Here is a 23,545-nt window from a genome sequence, read left to right on the forward strand (position 1 = left end):
GTACCAGGCTAATTTTTGCGCAGCTAATCATCGTCGAGTAGCCATTCACGGAAATCACCTTGCCATACTTTTCCGACGGTTCCCAATGGCCGCCATACCGCTAGTAATCGTTTTGCGAAAAAAATTACTCCTTTGCGGCGGTATGGCGGCCATTTGGAACCGCCATAAAAGTAGGGCATGGTGTATTTCGTGAATGGCTTCTCGACGATGATTAGCCGTGCAAAAATTAGCCTGGAACAAAAGTTGAATTGTTTTTTTTTTATTAATGAATTCGCATCGGTATGGCAGGCTGTAAGTCACACCGGAGAAGTATGGCATTACGCTACCACCTACTTCTTTTTTTATCGACTATCGGAAAATACAAACATTTTTGTGTAACGAATCGTTCGACACTCGTTCTTTATCCGACACGTTCGATTAACGCCCACGCGATTGGGCCGCCGGTACCAGCGCTATGACTCATTTTCCTTTTTGTCATTCCGTAATTAGACCCCTGAAGAACCGCCATACTGGTACAAATGCTCTAATATTTTTCATCACACTTGCTCGTAAACAGTGTCGTAACATGCAGGCTACCTTGGTTGCAACCCCCCAAATAAAACCCTCGACGTTAATGTGCTTGTCATGAAACCCGTGGTCAGTCATTGCGCGTACTAATTTTCATGCCATGAAGCCCAAGGTCGGTAAATGAGTTTGTTACTGCATGGTGTGCTGCTGCTCCGTGCGCGCGCTGCACACGCACGCCATGCACATGCTGCGGATTGCCAAAAGCGCAATCAGCGGTATAGGCAATTTTTGATAAAATATTAGTTTTTCTTTTACAAATATTCAATTTTACTCGCAAATGTGATGAAAAACATTGTATGTCGCACGGGCGGCACTAGAATTACGAACATCGACTCATTAAAGCCCTCAGTCTTCGACTTCGGCCTTCTAATAGACTCTCGTTCGTAATTCCTTATTTACCGCCCTTAAGACACAATGTACTATTGTGTCACCATATCCGGGTCTATTAAGATCACAGGGGACAGCTCCACATTCACATGCCGAGCTGTCCACTATGCCCAATCTCGCAAGATGTTGGGGTGTGTCCCATTCACATACGAGACATCATAGTTTAGAATGGCTGTAGCCAACTTTCTATAAATAAATTGAGTGCAGCCTTTGGTTTATAGCATCAAGAGTGGCGATGCAGGCGCGTAAAGTGATGACGCTAGCGGCGCTGAGCGCGCTGCTCTGGGCGGCGTCGGCGGCGGCGGCGGAGCGCGGCGGCGGCATCAAGGTGGGCGGCGGCGCAGCGGGCGGCGCGCGCGGCGAGGGCGCCCGCGGCGGCGGCGTGCGCGTCGGCGGCGAGGGGCTGCGGCGCGCGCGCACCTCCCCCGCGCCGCCCCCGCCCCGCGCGCCCTCTTCCATCACCGCTGCGCTCGTCGTGCCGCACAAGGCCTTCGGTGCACGGGACTACACCAAAGCCGAGAAGGCAGCGCTCGCCAAGTTACCGCGCAAACTCAAACTCTTCTCGCACGTGCGCCTGAACGTTACGCTTTCCATGCAAGGCCTTACGCCTAGTCCTATGTGTAAGTGCACCACCGAAGACTTCCGTAAGCTATTTGTATACAACTATTTGATATGTTTCAAAATTATATTTTAACACCTTTCAGCTATCCTGGACTCGCTATGTAAAGAATTCCTAGCAGTCAACGTGTCTGCTATACTTTATCTTATGAATCATGAACAATACGGGCGCTCTACTGCCTCTGCACAGTATTTTCTACAACTCGCCGGATATCTTGGCATACCGGTAATGCTTTTTATTGTTCCGTTGCATATCTATGTAGCTAATTCTCACTGTATTAGTTTTAGTAAAATGTAGTTAGGTAAATTAGGTAAATAAAACATGAATTATCGATCGTAACATATGACGTATTCGCGGCAGGTCATTTCATGGAATGCAGACAATAGCGGCCTAGAGAAGCGGGCATCGCACGCGGCTTTGCGTCTTCAGCTGGCCCCGTCCATAGAACATCAAACAGCTGCCATGCTATCAATACTAGAGCGATACAAGTGGCATCAATTCAGTGTAGTAACCTCAGCTATTGCTGGTCATGACGATTTTATTCAAGCCGTCCGCGAGAGAGTCACAGCATTGCAAGTGAGTATACCGCTGAACTTTAAACGCTTTGGCTTGGCAGTAGCGACTGCTACTAGAGGATTTTGTCTTTCCAGGACCGCTTCAAGTTTACAATATTAAACGCTGTAGTGGTGAAGAAGCCAGCGGACCTGAACGAGCTAGTGACGAGTGAGGCGCGCGTCATGCTGCTGTACGCGACGCGCGAGGAGGCTGCCGACATCCTGTCCACTGCCGGCGACCTCCACCTCACCAGCGAGAATTTCGTCTGGATCGTCACACAAAGTGTGCTCGGCTCGATGCAGCAACCAAATAAATTTCCCGTAGGAATGCTAGGTGAGTAAATGTTAACTATACCCTCCTAATGCCCAAGTCAAATATTAGATTTATGAACAAACTTTGTGTCATTTAAGATAGTTTGATTTAAAATTACAATAAGTCCTTTATAAAGGACTCTAGGCGTTAGGAGGATCCTACCCACGATTAGAGAGTCTAGGGTAGGTAATCGTTTACTTATTTCTACGCGTGTGACAGTCGTGTACTTCAAGCAACGCTTAGATACGCTTGCCAGCCTCGCCCGCTAGGCTGTTCCCCACATGTCAGTTCCCCCCGATACCTTGTTTTCTATTTCTGCGTATTAATGGTTAACGCTAGACTTTCATGCCGCGTGGTATATCGTACAGGAAAAATAAAACATTTTGGTATCAAAATATGTACATCAATGAAACTTTGTTTATAACTTTATCTTGGCACTAGAAATGAGGATCTGCCGAGTTCTATCAAAATTTAGACGTCCTACCCCCTATCAGGGGGTATAAGCAAGGGGACAACTCTTAAAAAATGCAAATTTTACAAACTAGGCGAGTGAGATGTCATTTTCTATATCATTTTCTGCGCTGAATCGAATGATACCATACCCATACTTATGGATTAATATTATATTTAGCGCAAAAAATTAAATAGAATATGACACCCTCACTCGCTTAGTTTGTAAAATTTGTATTTTTTAAACGTTGACCCCTGCCCATACCTCCTGGGAGGGGGTAGGATGCCTAAATTTTGGTAGGACTCGGCAGATCCTCATTTCTAGTGCCAAGATAAAGGTATAAGCAAAGTTTCATTGATGTACAATGTACATGTTTTGCCGCCAAACTGTCGTATTAAGTCCTACTTTACCTGTACTAATACGTAATTAATATGTATCTTTAACTGTACTAATATGTAATCAAATACATGTAGTTTTGAAAATTGGTACAGTTAATATACCTTGAGGTATCCAGATGGACATACTAAAAGTCCTCAAGGGTGGGGGCTGTGGGGCTGTGCTAAAGTTTAACATAAATTTCCGACAAATTTGGTCAACTGTATTTTTGCTCTACGATCAATACTTTAGGAGCTACGGGGTGTGTAATATCAACATCGGGAGCCATAGCAAAATCAGAAGAAACTATGTTTCTGACAATATATAATAAAGATACTCGCTTTTTCTAAAATCCAGCACCAAGTCGAAAGCTGATCTCTTCTCTTGTCGCGGAGTAATCCTAGGTTCACAGTAAAATTTATAGCGACAAAGTATTTAGTGTAGAATAGTCTAGATTTCAGGTATATCAGTAAACAAAGCATCTTACTTTCAACTAGGAATGTATCATACCTTTAAAGTACTCACATTCCTTTCAGCAACGGAACCCTCAGGTTCCTTCGGAGGACCTCCCAACTCCCCTTATACTAGTCCATCCCAAGCCACCAAGAGCCTGGCACTTCGAGCTCAATTTTACATTCAATTCATGTTTCAATATTCTGTGCCATTTCGGTTGCTTTCAACTTTACTTATATGCTTTATCTTCTGATTTCCCATTCATATTTTCAATAAGAAAAATTACTCACTGAACTGCGGGTGTTGAAATTCATCCGGACTTTCCAGGCACTTCAAAAACTCATCCTCCTGGTCAAGCTTTATTTTTTCTTCTATTCATTTTATTCTCTCCTGCAATCGTACCAACATTAGCATCCCTCAGTAGGGTTACTAGCACACAAATTTATTAAGATGTGTCTCTACTTACGGTTTTGATGTTCTCGCGACAGTTCGCGACGTCTCTCTCCCCCCTACTAAATGGTCAGCAAAATATCACCCATTATGAGTATTCCACCAAGTACAAGAGTGGCTGGGTAATAAAACCCCTCCCGAAACACGGGGTTGAAAGCGAGAAGCTGATGGAATCCTGGAGCCAATTACCACCACAGATCCTAGTCTAGTTATGCTTCGGCTGCTTAGGCTCATCATGTACAAACGGTGTACATATGTAGATATCATAGACGGAGAAGACGAAGACGAAAATTTAAAACTTATTTCGTTATTCTTAAATCGTCTACTTTTTAACATCTGTTAAAACTTACACAACTCGTAGCTCCTAAAGTAAGTATAAATCGTAGAGTAAAAATTATTATGACCAAATTTATAGGAAACTTACGAAAAACTTTTGTCCGAAGTAATTGTAATGCTATTTGTGGAAATATTCGAGATATGGCCAAAAACCTGAAAAAGGTACCTTGAACCCCCCCCGCTACACCATTAGCCCAGCCCCACCCTTGAGGACTTTTAGTATGTTCATCTGTATGGGCACTAAAATTAAAAACCTACCCAGGTGTACATTTCGACACCTCAAGTTCATCGCTGATAGCGGAGATAGCGACGGCGGTGAAGGTGTTCGCGTACGGCGTGGATTCGTACGTGTCGGAGCCGGAGAACGCGCTGCACCCGCTCGGCACGCGGCTGTCGTGCAGCGGCGCGGGCGCCGGCGAGGCGCGCTGGGCCACCGGCGAACGCTTCTACCGCCACTTGCGGAACGTCAGCGTGGACAGCGAGGCCGGCCGCCCGAGCATTGAATTCACTCCCGACGGCGAACTGCGGGCCGCCGAGCTTAAGATTATGAACCTGAGACCGGCCATTGGAGAACAGGTGAGGCTTACACTGTTCTAAATTTATCTAAGACATTATGGTCCTGTTTCAGCATTCTCTGCTAAGATAATCTAAGATAGAAAATAGTAGTCTATTTATTAGAATAAACTGAACAGAAAACCTTACAGATATCTAATATCTACACATCAGTCACATGAATTTCTAATAAGACACTAATGGAACAGGAACTAAAGTAAAAAGCATGCACACACACAAGCCCAATATTTATAAATAAAAGTAATAATAGGTAAACTGGGGAATCAGGGACCTAGCTGAGTACTCGATATACTTATACATATTTGTGTCTACAAAATGTAAGAAGCTGACTACTCAAATAATTTATATTTTCTTAGTGATACCACTGAAAGTTTTGTTTATACTCGTACATACTTAACTTACTCATTTAGGTTTATTCATTTTCCATTACCATTATCGTATTTTGAAGGATTTCGTCTTTAACAGCTGGTATGGGAAGAAATCGGGACGTGGAATTCATATCCAAAAGAACGTCTTGACATCAAAGACATAGTCTGGCCCGGAGGCTTACATACGCCGCCGCAAGGAGTGCCTGAGAAGTTCCACATGCGGATAACATTCTTGGAGGAGCCCCCTTACATAAATCTGGCACCGCCAGATCCAATAAGTGGACGTTGTTCTTTGGATAGAGGAGTCATATGCAGAGTCGCCCCGGAGGTCGACGTAGCAGGGTAAATTTGTCCGAAGTCTTATATACCTACCTACACAAAGGTGATAGCTTTCCATGAAATGAAGTTTAAAATCCAGCCCGTATGTTTGTATGTTGTATCAATAGCTCTAGCATTTGTTCGTCATTTACCTATTACTATTAAATATTTTTTTAAACTAAATTGGCATAGTTAATAATCAAATAACTGGATAATATATCCTACATACCTATTGATAAATAAATAAATATCACGGGACAATTCACACCAATTAACCTAGCTAGTCCCAAAGTAAGCTTAGCAAAGCTTGTGTTATGGGTACTAAGCAACTGATAAATATAATTATATAGATAGATACATACTTAAATACATATTAAACACCCAAGACCCGAGAACAAACATTCGTATTTTCATACAAATATCTGCCCCGACGCGGGAATCGAACCCGGGACCTCAAGCTTCGTAGTCTGAGGCCGTATTGTCTAATGTTTCTGACACTCGCGATCGTAATCAAATGACAGATTTCGTATACAAAAACTGTCATTTGATTGTGATCGCGAGCGTCAGAAACGTTAGGAAATACAGCCTCAGGTTCTCTAACCACTAGGCCATCTGGTCGTTTAAATGAATGCCTATCTATTTATTAACTTGTACTAATTAAGTGATATTATACTTTATTGAATCAGGCGTTACTTTGCGGAGGTCCATATCAATGAACTAAAATAATTTCCTTGCTCACCCGCGACCTTACGATAGCTAAGCTTATGCAAAATATGCGTGTTCATGCAGTTCCTCCACCTCCACACTGTAAGAACACACACAAATCACACAAACCCATCTATCACCACCACCACACTACACTGACGCGTTTCGAACTCAAACAGAGCTCATCTTCAGAGTGACACAATCGTACACCATGCTACCAGCAGGGCTACTCCGAAACTCGAAACTCGAAGTTCGGGTCATGCGGTCCCTCTGACACTTATACTATTTAATACGAGAGCGAGAGGGACCACACGACACGAACTTCGAGTTTCGAGTTTCGGAGTAGCCTGCCAGTTGTTAGACTAACGAACCACAACCACCGTTTTAACTTGTCACTGTAACTCCCCAAGTACCCACATACGTTTTATGAAACAAAACAAAACTACCCACAAATTATTAATAAAATTTTTAACCGTCCTTCAAAACTACCTTGATTTTTTATTTATTTACTGTCAAGGCATGTTTTATTAACTACCATTGCTGAAATTAGATCCAAGCCGTAGCAAGGGAGATGAAACTAAATTTACCTGCTCATTAATAATAGACCCCATACTGTTGTATCTAATTATCTCCATGCATTCTAAAACATCGAGACGAAACCCCTTGCCACAATAATGTAACACTTCATACGAATCGGAGTCCGATAAAGAATGATTTAGTTCCAACAAATGTTTGGCAAAATTCGACTTATCAGGATGCTCATTCCTATATGCCGAAACATGCTCTTTAAATCTAGCATTAAAACTGCGTCCTGTCTGACCAACATATACTTTACTGCAGTCATTACAAGTGACAAAAGAGTTTTGTTATACCTATGAATCCGCAGGCACCAATTCTGTATGGATTGCCTAAAATTCATAAGGATAATGTGCCAGTTCGTCCAGTTGTCTCATATGTGAGTGCTCCAGCATATAAGTTGGCAAGGAAATTAAATAGTGTTATTCGTGTAAAATCTTCTTTTAACCCATCATACAGTTTGAAGAATAGTTCGGATTTAGTTAGCAAAATTAAAGATTACAGCATTCCGCCTAACGCAACATTGCTTTCTTTAGATGTAGATAGTTTATTTACTAATGTACCATATAGTGAGACAATAGTTATTCTTAAAAACCATTTGGAAAGGAAGCGTTTACATCCTGGGGAGGTTTGTGAATTAATTGATTTGGTAACTTTATGCATGAAGCAAAATTATTTCCGGTTTAATGGACAGTATTATTTACAGAGTGATGGTTTAGCAATGGGATCACCTCTGAGTCCATTAATGGCAGATATTTTTATGGATTACTTTGAAATACATAGTGGGTAATAATAATATTGTGTATTATTATAGGTACGTTGATGATTTAATTCTGTGCTGGAGGGGAAGTATGAGACAGCTCGACTTGTTTGTGAATGGTTTAAATAACAAACATGTTAAAATAAAATTTAAAAAAGAATTAGAAGAAAATTTTTCGTTAAACTTTTTGGATTTGACAATTATTAGATTTAATAATAAACACCAGTTCAAAATTTACCGAAAACCCACGTACACAGATGCCGTGATACCAGCATCGTCTAATCACCCGTGGCAGCATAAATTAGCAGCTTTTCATTGTTATGTACATAGATTGTTAACTGTACCTCTTTCTAGGGAAGATTTTGATTTAGAGTTAAATACTATTTATCAGATAGCGTTGTCGAATGGTTATACTAAATCAATGGTCAATAGTTTGGTTCAGAAGAAGCAGGCACGGATAGTGAATAGCATGCTTTACGCCGTGTTACCATCGCAGTCTTCTAACAAATATAGGTGTAGCATTTCATACGTTGGTCGTTTGTCTGATAGAATTTGTGGTATTTTAAAATCAAACAATGTTAAGGTAGCCTTTAAGACTAACAACTCTTTGTACTCTAAACTTTGTAACCACAAAGAGAAGGTAGATAAAGGAACTAGATCGGGTGTATACAAGCTCACTTGTAATGACTGCAGTAAAGTATATGTTGGTCAGACAGGACGCAGTTTTAATGCTAGATTTAAAGAGCAGTTTCGGCATATAGGAATGAGCATCCTGATAAGTCGAATTTTGCCAAACATTTGTTGGAACTAAATCATTCTTTATCGGACTCCGATTCGTATGAAGTGTTACATTATTGTGGCAAGGGTTTCGTCTCGATGTTTTAGAATGCATGGAGATAATTAGATACAACAGTATGGGTCTATTATTAATGAGCAGGTAAATTTAGTTTCATCTCCCTTGCTACGGCTTGGATCTAATTTCAGCAATGGTAGTTAATAAAACATGCCTTGACAGTAAATAAATAAAAAATCAAGGTAGTTTTGAAGGACGGTTAAAAATTTTTATTAATAATTTGTGGGTAGTTTTGTTTTGTTTCATAAAACGTATGTGGGTACTTGGGGAGTTACAGTGACAAGTTAAAACGGTGGTTGTGGTTCGTTAGTCTAACAACTGGTAGCATGGTGTACGGTTGTGTCACTCTGAAGATGAGCTCTGTTTGAGTTCGAAACGCGTCAGTGTAGTGTGGTGGTGGTGATAGATGGGTTTGTGTGATTTGTGTGTGTTCTTACAGTGTGGAGGTGGAGGAACTGCATGAACACGCATATTTTGCATAAGCTTAGCTATCGTAAGGTCGCGGGTGAGCAAGGAAATTATTTTAGTTCATTGATATTATACTATTTACACAGATTAAATAATAGCGCAATTTATTACATTAATTAAGTACCTTATGTTTGTCGAGACTTTCGTCTAAGTATATAGGCTTTGTAGCATCATCTTGAGGTCAAGTTTTTTATAAAGACTGCGTTATCTACACCCTTAGGCTGGAAGCGGGAACGGCACACAGAAACAGCTCGCTGTACCAATGCTGCAGCGGTTTTTGCATCGATCTGTTACAACAATTGGCGGAGCAGCTCGGTTTCACGTACGAGCTGTCGCGCGTCGAGGATGGACGTTGGGGCACACTGCACAACAGCAAGTGGAACGGACTTATCGCAGACCTGGTCAACAAAAGGACTGACATGGTAACACCATTTATAGAGACAAACTAGCTTTAGTACGTTGTGTTAGTTTGTTATTTATTACACCTAGTGCTTCAATATTTCAATGCCCTTCAATCAATCAATGGAAAGCTAGAAATGTAAGTATCTGACTTTCTGTCAAGTGTCCCGTTATTTTTCACAGGTCTTAACATCCTTGATAATAAACTCCGACCGGGAAGCCGTAGTGGACTTCAGCGTGCCTTTTATGGAGACCGGCGTGGCGATCGTAGTAGCCAAAAGAACCGGTATCATCTCGCCCACAGCCTTCCTCGAGCCTTTCGACACCGCGTCTTGGATGCTCGTGGGCGCGGTTGCTATTCAGGCCGCAACTTTCTCCATTTTCTTCTTCGAATGGCTATCCCCGAGTGGGTTCGATTGCTCGACAGGCCAAAATTCAAAACGAGTGCCTCAGAACCGGTTCTCGCTCTGTCGAACTTATTGGATTGTTTGGGCTGTCCTTTTCCAGGCAAGTATATCCTATTTACTCAGTTGTATTTACTCAGTTGTATTTACTGGTATTTATCTTTCGTACATGTTTTTATTTTAAGAACTTGATTTATAGGTAGAGTCATTCACGTAGACGCGTGCCGTGGTTCTTACTACAATGTCATTAATGTCTAATTTTGACAAAATCACGCGTCTTCGTGGATGGCACTAGGTATACGTATGTGTTTTTGTTTTGTCACAGGCATCGGTCCACGTGGATTCGCCGCGCGGATTCACAGCTCGTTTCATGACGAATATGTGGGCTATGTTTGCAGTGGTGTTTCTTGCTATATACACTGCCAACCTAGCAGCGTTCATGATCACCCGAGAAGAGTTTCATGAGCTGAGTGGTCTAGACGATCCCCGTATATCAAGGCCTCTGGCAATTCGCCCTCCGCTTAAGTTCGGAACAGTGCCGTGGTCACACACGGACGCTACATTAGCCAAGTATTTTCGAGAGCCACATGCCTACATGGCGCAGTAAGTATAGTTTTACAATTGATTCGAAAACATGAAAATTGATGAAATAGCTAGTATATCAAAAATATTTTTTTAACAGATATAATCGCAGCACAGTAAGTGCAGGCGTCTCAGGAGTGTTAACAGCAGAACTCGACGCCTTCATATATGATGGCACCGTGCTCGATTATTTGGTATCCCAAGTAAGTTTTTTAGTAAACCTTATAAATATAACATCAAGTCAACCAACAGAAAAAAAAATACATTACGGGCTACGTAAAAAAAACCATGTAAATAATCGTCTCTTATGTAATAAATAAATAATCTCCTTCCTTTTTTTGAAGTCGGTCAAAACCTACATACACAGACGAACCTAGAGTTACGCCTTTTATGAAATCAGTTAAATTAATCAACCTCTTATATCTTGCAGGACGAGGACTGCCGGCTTTTGACGGTCGGCTCATGGTACGCCATGTCTGGCTACGGATTAGCATTTACGCGGAATTCAAAATATCTTAGTATGTTTAATAAGAGATTACTCGACTTGCGTTCTAACGGAGACCTTGAAAGATTACGCAGGTAATTATGACTAATGCTTAGTAATCTGGTTCGAAGGACCTGGCTTGAATAAATTTTACTAAATTTAAATAATTTTATATTACATCCCATTTGACATATGGCATACCTACACTGAAAATCTATACAAGCCGAAATTTACTAACGGACAATTTTACCGCTGGTTTATTAGTTATCGGCTATCGCTATACCTAGTACCTATTTGGTGCGACTCATTCTCAGTCTGAATCGAATATGTAGATACTGGATGACCGGCACGTGCAAGCCCAACAAGCAGGAGCACAAGTCGTCGGACCCGCTGGCGCTGGAGCAGTTCCTGTCGGCGTTCCTGCTGCTGATGGCCGGCATCCTGCTGGCGGCGCTGCTGCTGCTGCTCGAGCACGTGTACTTCCGCTACATGCGCGCGCACCTCGCCGCCTCCACCGTGGGCCCGTGCTGCGCCCTCGTCTCGCTCTCTATGGGTAAGAGCAGAACCGGAAGTCGTCTGCTCCGCTCCAGCTTCTGCCCCACTCGCGCATGGAGCGGAGCAGTTCCTGTCGGCGTTCCTGCTGCTGATGGTCGGTTGCTTGCGGCGTGATGCTGGGTGATGATAATGATATAGGGGAACTAAAGCTGTCAGCTCTGTTCGGGACCATGTCGTTGGAAAGAATTGACTCGTCAGTTTAATTGGCCTTCTGGGCTTGAATACACCGCGCAGTTTCACTTGCCGATTAGCAGATGTTTCGATATTTTACTTCTTCCATCCGTGTAACCGACTGCGGTTAGGAACAGCCTGTTCAGATGACGCGATTTACGGGCAAGTTGACACCCGCGTTTGAAATGTCGCGTTTTAACACATTCACTGCCACCTGACTTTCACAGGTGCCACCAACGCACATGTGCGTTCAAAATGTATGAATAATTATGACAGCGGCACTGGGCGAAGTTCCGGAAAAGCTTATATGCGTCGGTGGCAGCGAATGAGTACGCACGAGTCAAGTGCGTTCATTCTCATTTTCAATATGTAGGTAGGTACAAAAGGAAAGGTAACGTAGTTTTACTGGAGCTATATCTACCGTAACTCACTTTTTTTTTGAGAAAATTAGTAATTTACCTATAACCAACTATTTTTGTCTAAAAAATTTTTCGTGAAAACGTGGTCCCAAAAATTTCAATGTTCCCAAATGTATGCCTCATCATCATCATCATCATGCCAGCCGAAAGACGTCCACTGCTGGACATAGGCCTCCCCCAAGGCTCTCCACTCAGACCGGTCTTGTGCTTTCCGCATCCACCGCGATCCCGCGATCTTAACCAAGTCGTCGCTCCATCTTGTTGGCGGCCTACCGACAGCTCGTCTCCCGTCCGCGAGTCAAGAGATCCGAACCCATAAAGCTAAAGACGACACTATGGTAAACACAGCAAACAAAAGCCCATTCCAACACAATAAGAACGTTATCGGAAATACAAGGAAGTTAGCAATTACGCCGTGGTTTGAGAAGTAATCGATCAGGTCAGGACTATATAAACCACGACGTCCAATTCAACAGCGGTCACTTCTACAGTAAACTCCTTAGCATAAGGTTGTATAATTAAGAGCTTTACTTGCAAGTAAAATTCTTCAAAAGGTCTTGAGTTTCAATTATTTTAACTGGCGCCCAACGTGGGGCCGGTACATCGTAACGTCGCGGCCACCGGAAGTTCAAAAACTCAGAAAATCTCTCCGGTTTGCTTCGGTGGAACCATCGACCTACGGTAGTGATTTTTAAATCTCGAAGAAACCGGCTCAACCCAAATAAATTTGTTAAAAGAAACTTTTGGAAGAACCTACATGCAGCCAGCGCTACTACTACTACTGTCTATGTGAGTACCTGTAAGCATTTCCTTTTCCACCATTCCACTCATTAGACCCCCTGTGTTTGTATATAAGAATAGTGTTACAGGTCTTTATAGAGTAGATATGGCCCACCCTTCCGGAAATAATCCGTCAGGTAATATTAACTTCGTGCCTAGTGCACCAAGTTCGATTCCGGTCCAGTCGTCGTCGACGATAGACTACCATAGGTTAATAGGTTTCGTACCATCGTATGATGGGAACGCTTTAACTATCTATAATTATATAAACAGCGCAAATCAATGGCTAAGTATAGCTGGGAATAATCCCGGAAATATAATGTTGCTGTTAAGTAAACTAACGGGGAAAGCTGCCCTTACTGTTTCTATGTTAAATCATAACTTTAACTGGGATAACATAATAACGATATTAAAACAAGAATGTGGAGATAATAGGGAGCTAAATACTTTATTAATAGAGTTAGCAAATGTAAAACGTAAGGGAAGTTATAAAGATTTTATTTTTGAATTGAAACAAAAATTATTTTTTATTAAAAGTAAACTTATGGATAAGTATCAAAAAGATAACATTGTTGACGAAGTAATGGAGCCATACATTAATACGGCGCAAAATACGTTAAGAAGTAGCTTACCTTACCACGATCAAATTTATGTTAGTAACTGTGGATTCAATGACACGGTCCAAAAGTTCTACAACTAGAGGCTGAAGGTAGGTTTGACAATATCAAACAAAAATTTTCTAATATACTTCCGGCACTCGAATATTAGTCAAAACCAATTCCGCGTTTTCAAGATAGTCCGATGTATTCTTCTCAGAATAAACCAAATTTCCATAATCAATCTCCACGAACTCAACGCTACAATCCTCAATGGGTTCCAAACCCAAATAATGTGTTCACAAGACCACAGCATCCATATTTTCAAATCAAGGCTTTAATAGGGAACAAAGACAACAACAACCCCAGTTTCAACAACGTCAATCATTTGTAAATAACACTGATGTATCTATGAAGACAGCACGCCCAGTAAGGCCTGGTCAAATAAATTTGGGAAGGAATCTAGTGGCAGAAGAACTGTATTACCACGGAGATAATGATGAAATAATGATGCAAGAGTACGAAATTCCTCCGTTCGCCCCAGAATACCAAAACAATCAATACTACGATAATTTACCCTGAAAATATTCCATCTACGTCGAGTTTAAAAAATGAAAATTTTCAAGAGGAATCAGAGACGACCGATCTACATAGAATTTAATCACGTTAAATCTTATTTGCCTTATTTTGAAACAGAAACGCCTAAATTGAAAATATTAATCGACACAGGTAGTCAGCGATCATTTATAACGAATAGAGCTCAACAACAATACTTTCAAGAATGCTGGAAACCGGAATCATTTATAGTTAAAACGTCGCATGGAACTACTGCACACAATGGAGTAATTGAAACGCCGTATTGGTGCCGATACTTCGGTAAAGACAATGGACCAATGAAATTTTATATTTATGACTTCAGCGACAAATACGATATTTTGATGGGTACAGAAATGATTGAACAAGTTAACGCAAAATTGATTTAAAGGAAGGAAATTAACTATGCCTGATAAAGAAATATTGATTTTTCATATGACGTCTGATGACAACCTAAATATCGAAGATTTATGTAAAATTTTTTCAGATTTATTCTCAGAGGACGTAAACTGATAGCGCAACGACTAAAATTAAGCATCACATTCACCTAATCAACGATGAACCAATTTATCAGAAGCCGTTTAGATTACCTCAATAACAACAACAAAAATCAGAAAACAAATCGAAAAAATTACTGTAGTAACGGGCCCAATGAAAATCTTAATAAAACAATATGTGTTTATATTAGCCATCTTTTATTCTCTGCCTCCCACAGATAAAAATCCTTTTACATCCCAGTTACGTTCCATTATACAACATCTTTCCCTTTTTACTAAAAGGGAGAAAACATAACACAATTAAATTACTTCTAACTGTCAAACATAACATAATTTAATTACTTCTATCATTATAATTATGAACCTTTTATATAATAATAATTATTCCAAAACATAATCATTTAAATAATTAGGTTTTCTTACAGTTCTCTTGGAGACTCTAGGTTCTATACTGATAGCCTCTTGTGTTTGTGTTCCATTAACTTCTGCATCAGGTGTAGTAATATTTATGGGAGTCTCCAAGGCAGCTGTACTTGAATTATCATGATTATTCAAATTTTGATAACAATCCCAATCATCATCCTCCGCTGATGAAGTCTGTGGCTCATTAGATTTTTGCTCTGATGTCTCTGGCACTAATATAAGATGCCACCGGTTTCTTCTAAAGTTACCTCTTTCTGTTGCAATTATGTAGGAACGTGGTTCCTGACATTTTTTTATTATTTTCCCATAAACTTTTAAATCTGTTATCCACACCTTATCACTTACTTCTAAGTCTATTAAATCAGTTACTCTATGTCGCCTATTATAGTTTTGAGCATCTCTATGTTTTTTTTCTGTCATATATTTTGTATGTTTAAATCCTACTCCGGCAAGATCTTTTAACTGACTGGGCGCTATGGGTAGATTGTCCCTTAATTTACGACCTAGCATAAGTTCAGCTGGACTGTATCCTGACTCTAATGGTGTGTTTCTATATACGAGCAGCGCTAAATAAAAATCTTGATTTTTTGCTAACAGAGATTTAGCAATTTTTACCGCAGATTCGGCAAGACCATTACTCTGAGAATAATATGGGCTACTAGTCACAGACTTAAAACCATATTCTTTGGCGAATTCATTAAATTTAGTTTTAAATTGAGTGCCACAGTCTGAACGGACTATTTCTGGCACCCCATATCTAGAGAATGCTTTTTTACACATAATAATAATGCTGTTTTCAGTTAAATCACCTAATTTCTCTACTTCTAAAAACCTTGAATAATAATCCATCATAACTAAGTACCAAGCATTATTGAATTTAAACAGATCTATACCTATTTTTTTCCATGGCCTTTCTGGTATTTCTTCAACTATCATATTTTCTCTGTGATTCTTATAATTTTCAATACAAGTTGAACAACTTTTAACCAAGTTTTCTATTTGTTTTGACAATCCTAGCCACCAAACAGATTGCTTGGCCCTTTGCCTACATTTAGATATGCCTTGGTGACCTTGATGAATTTTTTTTAATATTTCTTTTTGTAGGTTGTGTGGTATTATTAACCTTGAATTGTATAATAGCAAATCTGACTCTATAGAAAAGTTATAACGATATTGAAAATATTGCTTAAGCTCATTATCTATTTTGTTTGTGGTTGGCCAGCCCTTTACTGTATATTCTTTTATTTTTATGCAAGTAGAGCAGCTTTCCTGTTCAGTTCTAATTTTAATCAAATATTCATCTGATATATCCTCACTTGCCATAGCATTGATGTTTAAGTCTTGTTCCCTATTGAATTCTGTAGATGGTGAGGGTTGCCTAGACAATGCATCTGCCACTATTAGACATTTACCTGGAGTGTATAACACTTCATAACTAAAACGCATTAATTTTAATCGGAACCTTAAAAGTCTGGGACTGAGTTCATCTAAAGGTTTTGTATGTAGAATTTGCATTAAAGGTTTGTGATCAGTTTCCAGAATAGTATGAATGCCTACTACATAGTCTTTAAATTTTTCGACGGCCCAAACCAATGCCAAACATTCCTTTTCTATTTGTGCATAATTTTTTTCTGTATCCGAAAGAGTTCTACTGGCATAACCTACCACACTCCTGTGCCCTTCCTTGTTGTCTTGCATTAAAACAGCGCCTAAACCATATGAGCTACTATCAGCAGATATTATTATTTTTAGGCTTGGATCATAGTGTGCTAATGTTGGTGCCGATTTTAATTTACTTTTTATTACCTTAAATGCCTCCTCTTGGGCAGGGCCCCAAACAAAAAAATTATGTTCTTTTAGTAGTTCATGTAGAGGGGCCAAAATGTGTGATTTGTTTGGAATGAACCGTCCTACATAATTTACCATTCCTAAAAACTGCAGCAATTCCTTTTTGTTTGAGGGGTTTTTAAAATCACTAATGACTTGAACTCTCTGTGGATCTGGTTTTATTCCCTCTTTGTTGATTATGTGACCTAAAAATTTTATCTCAGTTACCCTAAATCTGCATTTCTCTTTATTAATAGTGATTCCCTCTCTTTTTAACCTTTTCAGTACCTCTTTTAATATACCGTCATGTTTTTCTACAGTTTCTGCATATATTAAAATATCGTCCATATGGAGTGCAATGTCTAAATCCTTGAATAGGTTAGCAAACTTCATACTAAAAAAATCCGGAGCACAGTTCAAGCCAAATGGAAGTCTATTGTATACATACCTGCCAAAAGGTGTAATTATGGTTGTAAGTTGTTTTGAACTGTCTCCCAACTTTATTTGGTGAAACCCGGATGTAGCATCTATTTTAGAAAAATATTTTGCCCCTTTTAATCTACCTAATGTGTTTTCAATCTTTGGTATTGGGTATACTGGTCTCAAAATATTTTCATTTACTTTAGTATAGTCCCCACAAATCCTTACTTTGTCATTTTTTAATACTACTACAATAGGCGACACAAAATCAGTTGGTTCTTCTACTGGACTTATTATTCCTAGACTTTGTAACCTATCCAGCTCTGCTTTAACTTTAGGCAGTAGGGGTATTGAAATATTTCTAGGTGTGGCCTGTACAAACTTCTGTGGGCTGTCCTTCAGTTTGATATGAAATTCCCCTTGAAACACCCCAAGTTCGTTAAAAATTCCCGGGAATTCCTTTTCAATTTTTTCTGTACTTATTTGGCACAAATTACTTGTTGTGCTCTTTACACACATTGAATTGATTGAAACAATTTTCATGCTTTCCAATGATGGTCTACCTAATATAGCGCTCTTAAGACCCTTTATAATATAAACCTTACCCTCATAAGTCATCCCATTATGTGCCAATCTTAAGTAAATACTTCCTGTGACATTTAGCTTACTGCCATCGGGGCCACTGATGGATGCTCCAGACTTTATCAGCGGAAGATTCTTAGTTAATTTGTTTTCTGGAATTGCTGTTACGTCTGCTCCTGTGTCAATTAAAAAGTTAATTTGGTCAAGATAACATTTGTTGTGAAACACATCCACATTAACCATATATTTGTCCATATTTTGACACAAACTAACCTTAAACACAACTTCTTCTTCTTCTTCTTCTAATCTCTTCAAACTCTTTGACCTGCACATTTTCGCATAGTGTCCTGTCCGCCCACAACTTTTGCATTTGATATTAACTGCCGGACATTTGTCACGAGAGTGTCTTTCATATCCACAAAACCAGCATTTGTCGTTTTTCTTGAAAGATTCTTGCTTGGATTTAATCCTGTGTATTTGTCCTTCTTCCCTTAGTAGTTTATTATCCTCCTTTTGAATTTCAGCTTGCTTTGCCATCCTGATTGCCTCTTTTAAGTCCAGCTTTTCATTTAGTAAAAGCCGTTCGCTAGCTTCTGCGTCTCTCATTCCCACAATGAGTCGATCCCTTATTAGTCCCTCTTTGAGTGTATCGTATTCGCATGTTTCTGCTAATCCAAATAAATCTGTGATGAAAGAGTCGATGTTTTCGTCTTCTCTCTGCTTTCTGCTATTAAATTTAAATCTTTCGTACACAATGTTCTTTTTTGGGGTGAATACCTCTTCAAAACTTTTGAGAGTTTCTTCGTAGTTTAGTTTTCTTGGAAACCTCTTTATTACGTCCTCTGCTTTTTCGCCCATGCAGTATATTAGAACGTTCAGTTTCTCATCATCAGTTCCTTTTTCGTTCCCCGACAATAACATATAGCGAGTAAATCTACTCCGCCATTTTTTCCAATCCGCCGCTTCGAAAGAAAACTCGCCTGGTGGTTTAATATTGAGCGGCCTCCGCTCCGAACTTTCTTTTTCTTTCTGACTGTCCATTGTCTTTATTAAATAATTGAATTGATTTTATCACTGCCACCATGTAGTAACGGGCCCAATGAAAATCTTAATAAAACAATATGTGTTTATATTAGCCATCTTTTATTCTCTGCCTCCCACAGATAAAAATCCTTTTACATCCCAGTTACGTTCCATTATACAACAATTACTTTCTAAAAAAATCGTCAGGATACCACCAAATTTTAATGGAAGAAGATTCTATAGAAAAAACTGCCTTTAGCACGCCGGACGGTCATTTTGAATTCCTTAGGATGCCATTTGGGCTTAAGAACGCTCCAGCAACTTTTCAAAGAATGATGAACAGTGTCTTAAAACAAGAAATAGAAAAAAATATTTGTCTAGTATATTTAGATGATATTATAATTTATTCCAAAACTAAACAAGAACATGTAAATAAGTTACAGCAAGTGTTTGAAGCATTAAGAAAGGCGAATTTAAAGGTTAACGTTAATAAATGTGTGTTTATGAAAAAGGAAATAGAATTTTTGGGACACATTCTCAATAGTGAAGGTCTTAAACCAAATCAAAAGAAAATAGAAGCCATACGAAAATTTCCTATACCAAGAAATATAAAAGAGATTAGAGCTTTTCTAGGACTTATTGGGTATTATCGAAAATTTGTACCTAATCTCAGTAAGATAGTTAAACCATTGACTGACATGACTAAAAAGGACAGAGTAATAGATCCGGAAAATAAAAATTATTTGGAAGCTATCGAAACTTGCAAACATTTACTGACAAATGCACCGATATTAGCTTTTCCTGATTTCAATAAGACGTTTGTGATTACAACCGACGCCTCTGACATAGCCCTTGGAGCAGTGTTAAGTCAGGATAATCATCCAATAGCTTATGCATCAAGAACTCTTTCTAATGCTGAACAAAAGTATAACACCACAGAAAAAGAACTCCTAGGAATTTTATGGGCTATCACACAATTTAGACCTTATGTCTACGGCAGGAAGTTTACTCTCCGAACGGATCATAAAGCTTTAATTTGGTTAGCTAAACTTAAAGAACCCAACCAAAGATTAACCCGTTGGAAACTCAAACTGCAAGATTACGACTTTTCAATTGAACATGTTAAAGGAAAAGACAACTATGTAGCAGATGCATTAAGTCGCGTTGAGATTTACCATCACACAGATGAACCCTCGTGCAGTAGACAAATACAAGATACGCTGAGACTAGAGGAAGATTTAGTTTTGTCAAATGCCTCCGATAGAAATTCAATGGAAGTTAATGTAGATACTACTTCACAGTCCAGTCTAGCATTGTCAGATGATGAAGATGAAATTTCAATACAAGGAACAGTTCATTCAAATTTAGAAAATAGTGATAATGGTATACCTTTAATTGATGCATATCCACCAAAACGCTTAAGGCGCGTAGTTTTTGAAATGGCACCATTTAAGAAAGCAAAGCAAGAAAATGGAATCTGGTACTTCTACATTCCACCAGGTTACGAAGAAGAAACCATAAAAGAATTTATGTTAGAATATTTAAGTCATGAAAAATATGCATTTATTATTCCAAATGAAGATCTGTATTGTAAAGTTTCTGAGACATATCGAAAACATTTTGATCATACAAATCTTAAGCCTGTTAGATATACTAAGTCATTAATCGAGATAAATGAAAAAGAAGAACAATTAGAACTAATTAAGGAATATCATTTACAAGATAATAGGCACGCTGGCGTTGACAGTTTGTATAAGCAATTAAGAGAAAAATACTACTGGGAAAATATGAGGAAACAAATAAAAAAATATGTTTTAAAGTGTGAATTATGTAAAAGGGAAAAATATAACAGACGACCTTATGTGACATTAGCAACTGAAACGGAGACGCCTCAGGAACCGATGGATATTTGGCATATAGACTTCATGTCTCTAGAGAGGCAATGGTACCTAACAATATCGATAAATTCTCCAAGTATGGAATAGTAAAACCTACAGAAAAAAGTAAAGTATATGATACCTTATCGGAAATTTTTGCATTATTAGGAGCACCAAATAAAATTATCCATGACGGTGAGCAATCATTTTGCAGCGCAATTATAAAGGAGTTATTTCAAACTTATAATATAACAGATCACACCACGTCTCCACAACATCATAAGTCAAACTCTGATGTAGAAAGATTACATAGTACCATTCAAGAATTATACAGATTACAGAGAGAGTCTGACTTTAATCAAAATCAAAAAATAAATTATATTACTCATGCTTACAACAATACAATGCATAGTTCAATTGGTATGACCCCGTTTGAGGTTCATTTAGTAGAAAACCCAAGCTGCGCAATTTCGATAACTTAAAAGTTATAATTCAAAGGTATACTGCACAACAAAAGCAATTTACTAAAGAGTTAAATAAAAACATTCATGATTTACTTAAGAAACAAAAAGATAAACGTAATGAAGTAATTAATAAAAAAATAAATATGCCAAAATCACTTCAAGCAGGAGATTCTGTCTATTTAAAAAATAGTAGAGCTGAAAGGCATAAAACTAATTCGAGATTTTTAGGTCCGTTTAAAATAATTAATTTAGAATCAAATAATAAGTGTAAATTAAGCAACGGTAGAGTTTATCATGTAGAAGAACTTATTGTTACAGGACACTCTGTTGTGTCTTCGGATACAAATTCAGAGCGTTGGACCCTGGAGAACATGTAATATTGATAGATATGAAACCGACGCGTATTATTGAAGGAAGGTGGACAGTAATACATAAGTTAGACATTAAAGCTATAATAGAAACAAAAGCATTGTTGTCAAAAACTGTTGATGAGGCATCTGCTCTTTCTATTAAAGGCGATGTTAAATATATTTATGACAGAATTCATGTGATACTTAATCATGTCGATGAAGTGTGTAATCATTTGTTTGTTCAGAGTAGAGTTAAAAGAGGACTAATAAATGGCCTTGGGTCTGTTATAAAGGCGATCACAGGAAATTTGGATCAAGATGATTTAAACAATATACAAAAAGATTTGGAAACTGTACGAGTAGCATATAATAAACAAATTTCTATGACAAGCGATATCTTAGAAGAATATAATCATCAAATAAGTAGAATAACTTCTGTACAAGACGAATTAGACAGTAAATTGATACAAATAACAAATGTAAAAATTCAACAGAAATTTGCTCTTACTTTATTGTTCCAGCTCAAACTTTACAAGATATGGCTGATAGATTAACTACTGCATTACTTTTGCCGAACATCATATGTATCATTATAGTATAATTAAATCACATGTTTTACAAGAAACTTTAAGTAAGATTGATGTTAAGGTAATGATATCTAACAATATTAATGATATTGAACCTTTTATTACTGTATACAGTAAGATAGTAGATAGTTGTGTATTTTTTCTTATAAACATACCACTAGTGAAACCACAAGTAAGTATATTTAACTAGAAAATTGTTCCCGTTATCCAAAATTCCCCAACCTGCACCTATCCTATAATGCGAAAGGTAACTCTAGCTTACACGAAGATGGAAGCCTACGAAGTTGAAGACTGCTTGGAACTCCAGGAATTAATTTGTAAAGGTAGCGTTCTACAAAAAGAAAATTGCGAAACTGGAATTCTTTACACAAAAATACAAGTAACTGTAGCCTAGTACCAATAACTTGTCCCGAAGAAGAAATACGGGAAATAACGCCTCAAGTCATCTACATGTATTTTAACACTTTAACAGAAGTAAAAGTTAAATGTAGAAATGACGAAGAAACTTCATGGATAAAAGGTCTAATCTATTAGACGAACGAATTGTGAAGTAAACATATCTGGCATAAAAAGATTTCAAACCAGAGAAACCAGTGAAAAATTAATTGTCACCAGCTTAGAAATCGATAAAGTAGAAAAGGTGTCTGAAATAGATTTAAGGTACGGCGCCTATATACCGTGTACTTTGAGGACAGTTTCATGAGTCCCAAAAATTAAAAGGGTATCAAAGCTCTTAATAAACGCAGAATATTTTTTTTACTTAAGAGCGTTTATTGAACTTTCAGTGTCTTAACTTTTTTGGGCTCGTTTTAGTTATTAGTATTTGATAAAATATTATTGAAATCAAAATACCCAAACCTTCTATTACCGTGGTAATGGACAGGCTGTGATTCCATTACCGCGAATTGAGCTTCTATACCGAGGTATAAAACGGCAATTTTCTACCATCGGGTAAAAGAACGCGACACATGGTTTTGGAACTTATACCGAGGGATTAAAAAAGGTAATGGCTTTTGTTCTGTATAATATATTGTACACCAAATATTTTTTGAGAAAATTTTAAATAAAAAACTAAAGTATGATTCGAATAGTGTATCCAGCCATTGTATTTTATTATGCTTATGCCACCATTATAGTTTGATGTATGCATGTGCTGAGTAAAGTCACAACTTTATCAAAAAAAATCTGCACTTACGGTACCCTAAATGTGAATTATTTAATAGAAAAAATAAATGTCACTCGGTAATAGGGACTTCTTAAGAACCTATTACCGACCCCAAAGACAATTGATGTGTCGGTAATAGATCCCAAACATTCTATTACCGAGGGTAGCGATCATACCATCGTTAATTGGCTTAATTTGAGTATTGTAAAATCTAATTCCG

The 23,545-nt window shown here is 38.5% G+C and overlaps 3 protein-coding genes across 3 annotated transcripts in view; 1 reads left to right on the forward strand and 2 right to left on the reverse strand.

Moving 5' to 3' along the window:
• Positions 1-23,545, reverse strand: part of LOC141440061 (limbic system-associated membrane protein-like) — a 198,806-nt gene that overhangs the window by 75,695 nt on the left and 99,566 nt on the right. The gene's annotated exons all lie outside the window — the stretch shown is intronic.
• LOC141439958 (glutamate receptor ionotropic, NMDA 2B-like) lies at positions 1,132-11,664 on the forward strand. Its single transcript, XM_074104421.1, has 12 exons — positions 1,132-1,574; positions 1,659-1,798; positions 1,934-2,149; positions 2,224-2,461; positions 4,768-5,081; positions 5,544-5,788; positions 9,347-9,548; positions 9,709-10,032; positions 10,255-10,532; positions 10,612-10,714; positions 10,942-11,090; positions 11,328-11,664. Exons 1-12 carry the CDS (start codon positions 1,190-1,192, stop codon positions 11,662-11,664), a joined length of 2,931 nt encoding a protein of 976 aa, XP_073960522.1. The 5' UTR covers positions 1,132-1,189.
• On the reverse strand, positions 14,789-19,041 carry LOC141439503 (uncharacterized). Its single transcript, XM_074103786.1, has 2 exons — positions 18,133-19,041; positions 14,789-18,035 (listed from the first exon to the last, which is right to left on the reverse strand). Exons 1-2 carry the CDS (start codon positions 18,898-18,900, stop codon positions 18,024-18,026), a joined length of 780 nt encoding a protein of 259 aa, XP_073959887.1. The 5' UTR covers positions 18,901-19,041; the 3' UTR covers positions 14,789-18,023.

Source organism: Choristoneura fumiferana, chromosome 21 (assembly GCF_025370935.1).
Source record: "Choristoneura fumiferana chromosome 21, NRCan_CFum_1, whole genome shotgun sequence".
Classification (NCBI taxonomy): domain Eukaryota; kingdom Metazoa; phylum Arthropoda; class Insecta; order Lepidoptera; family Tortricidae; genus Choristoneura; species Choristoneura fumiferana.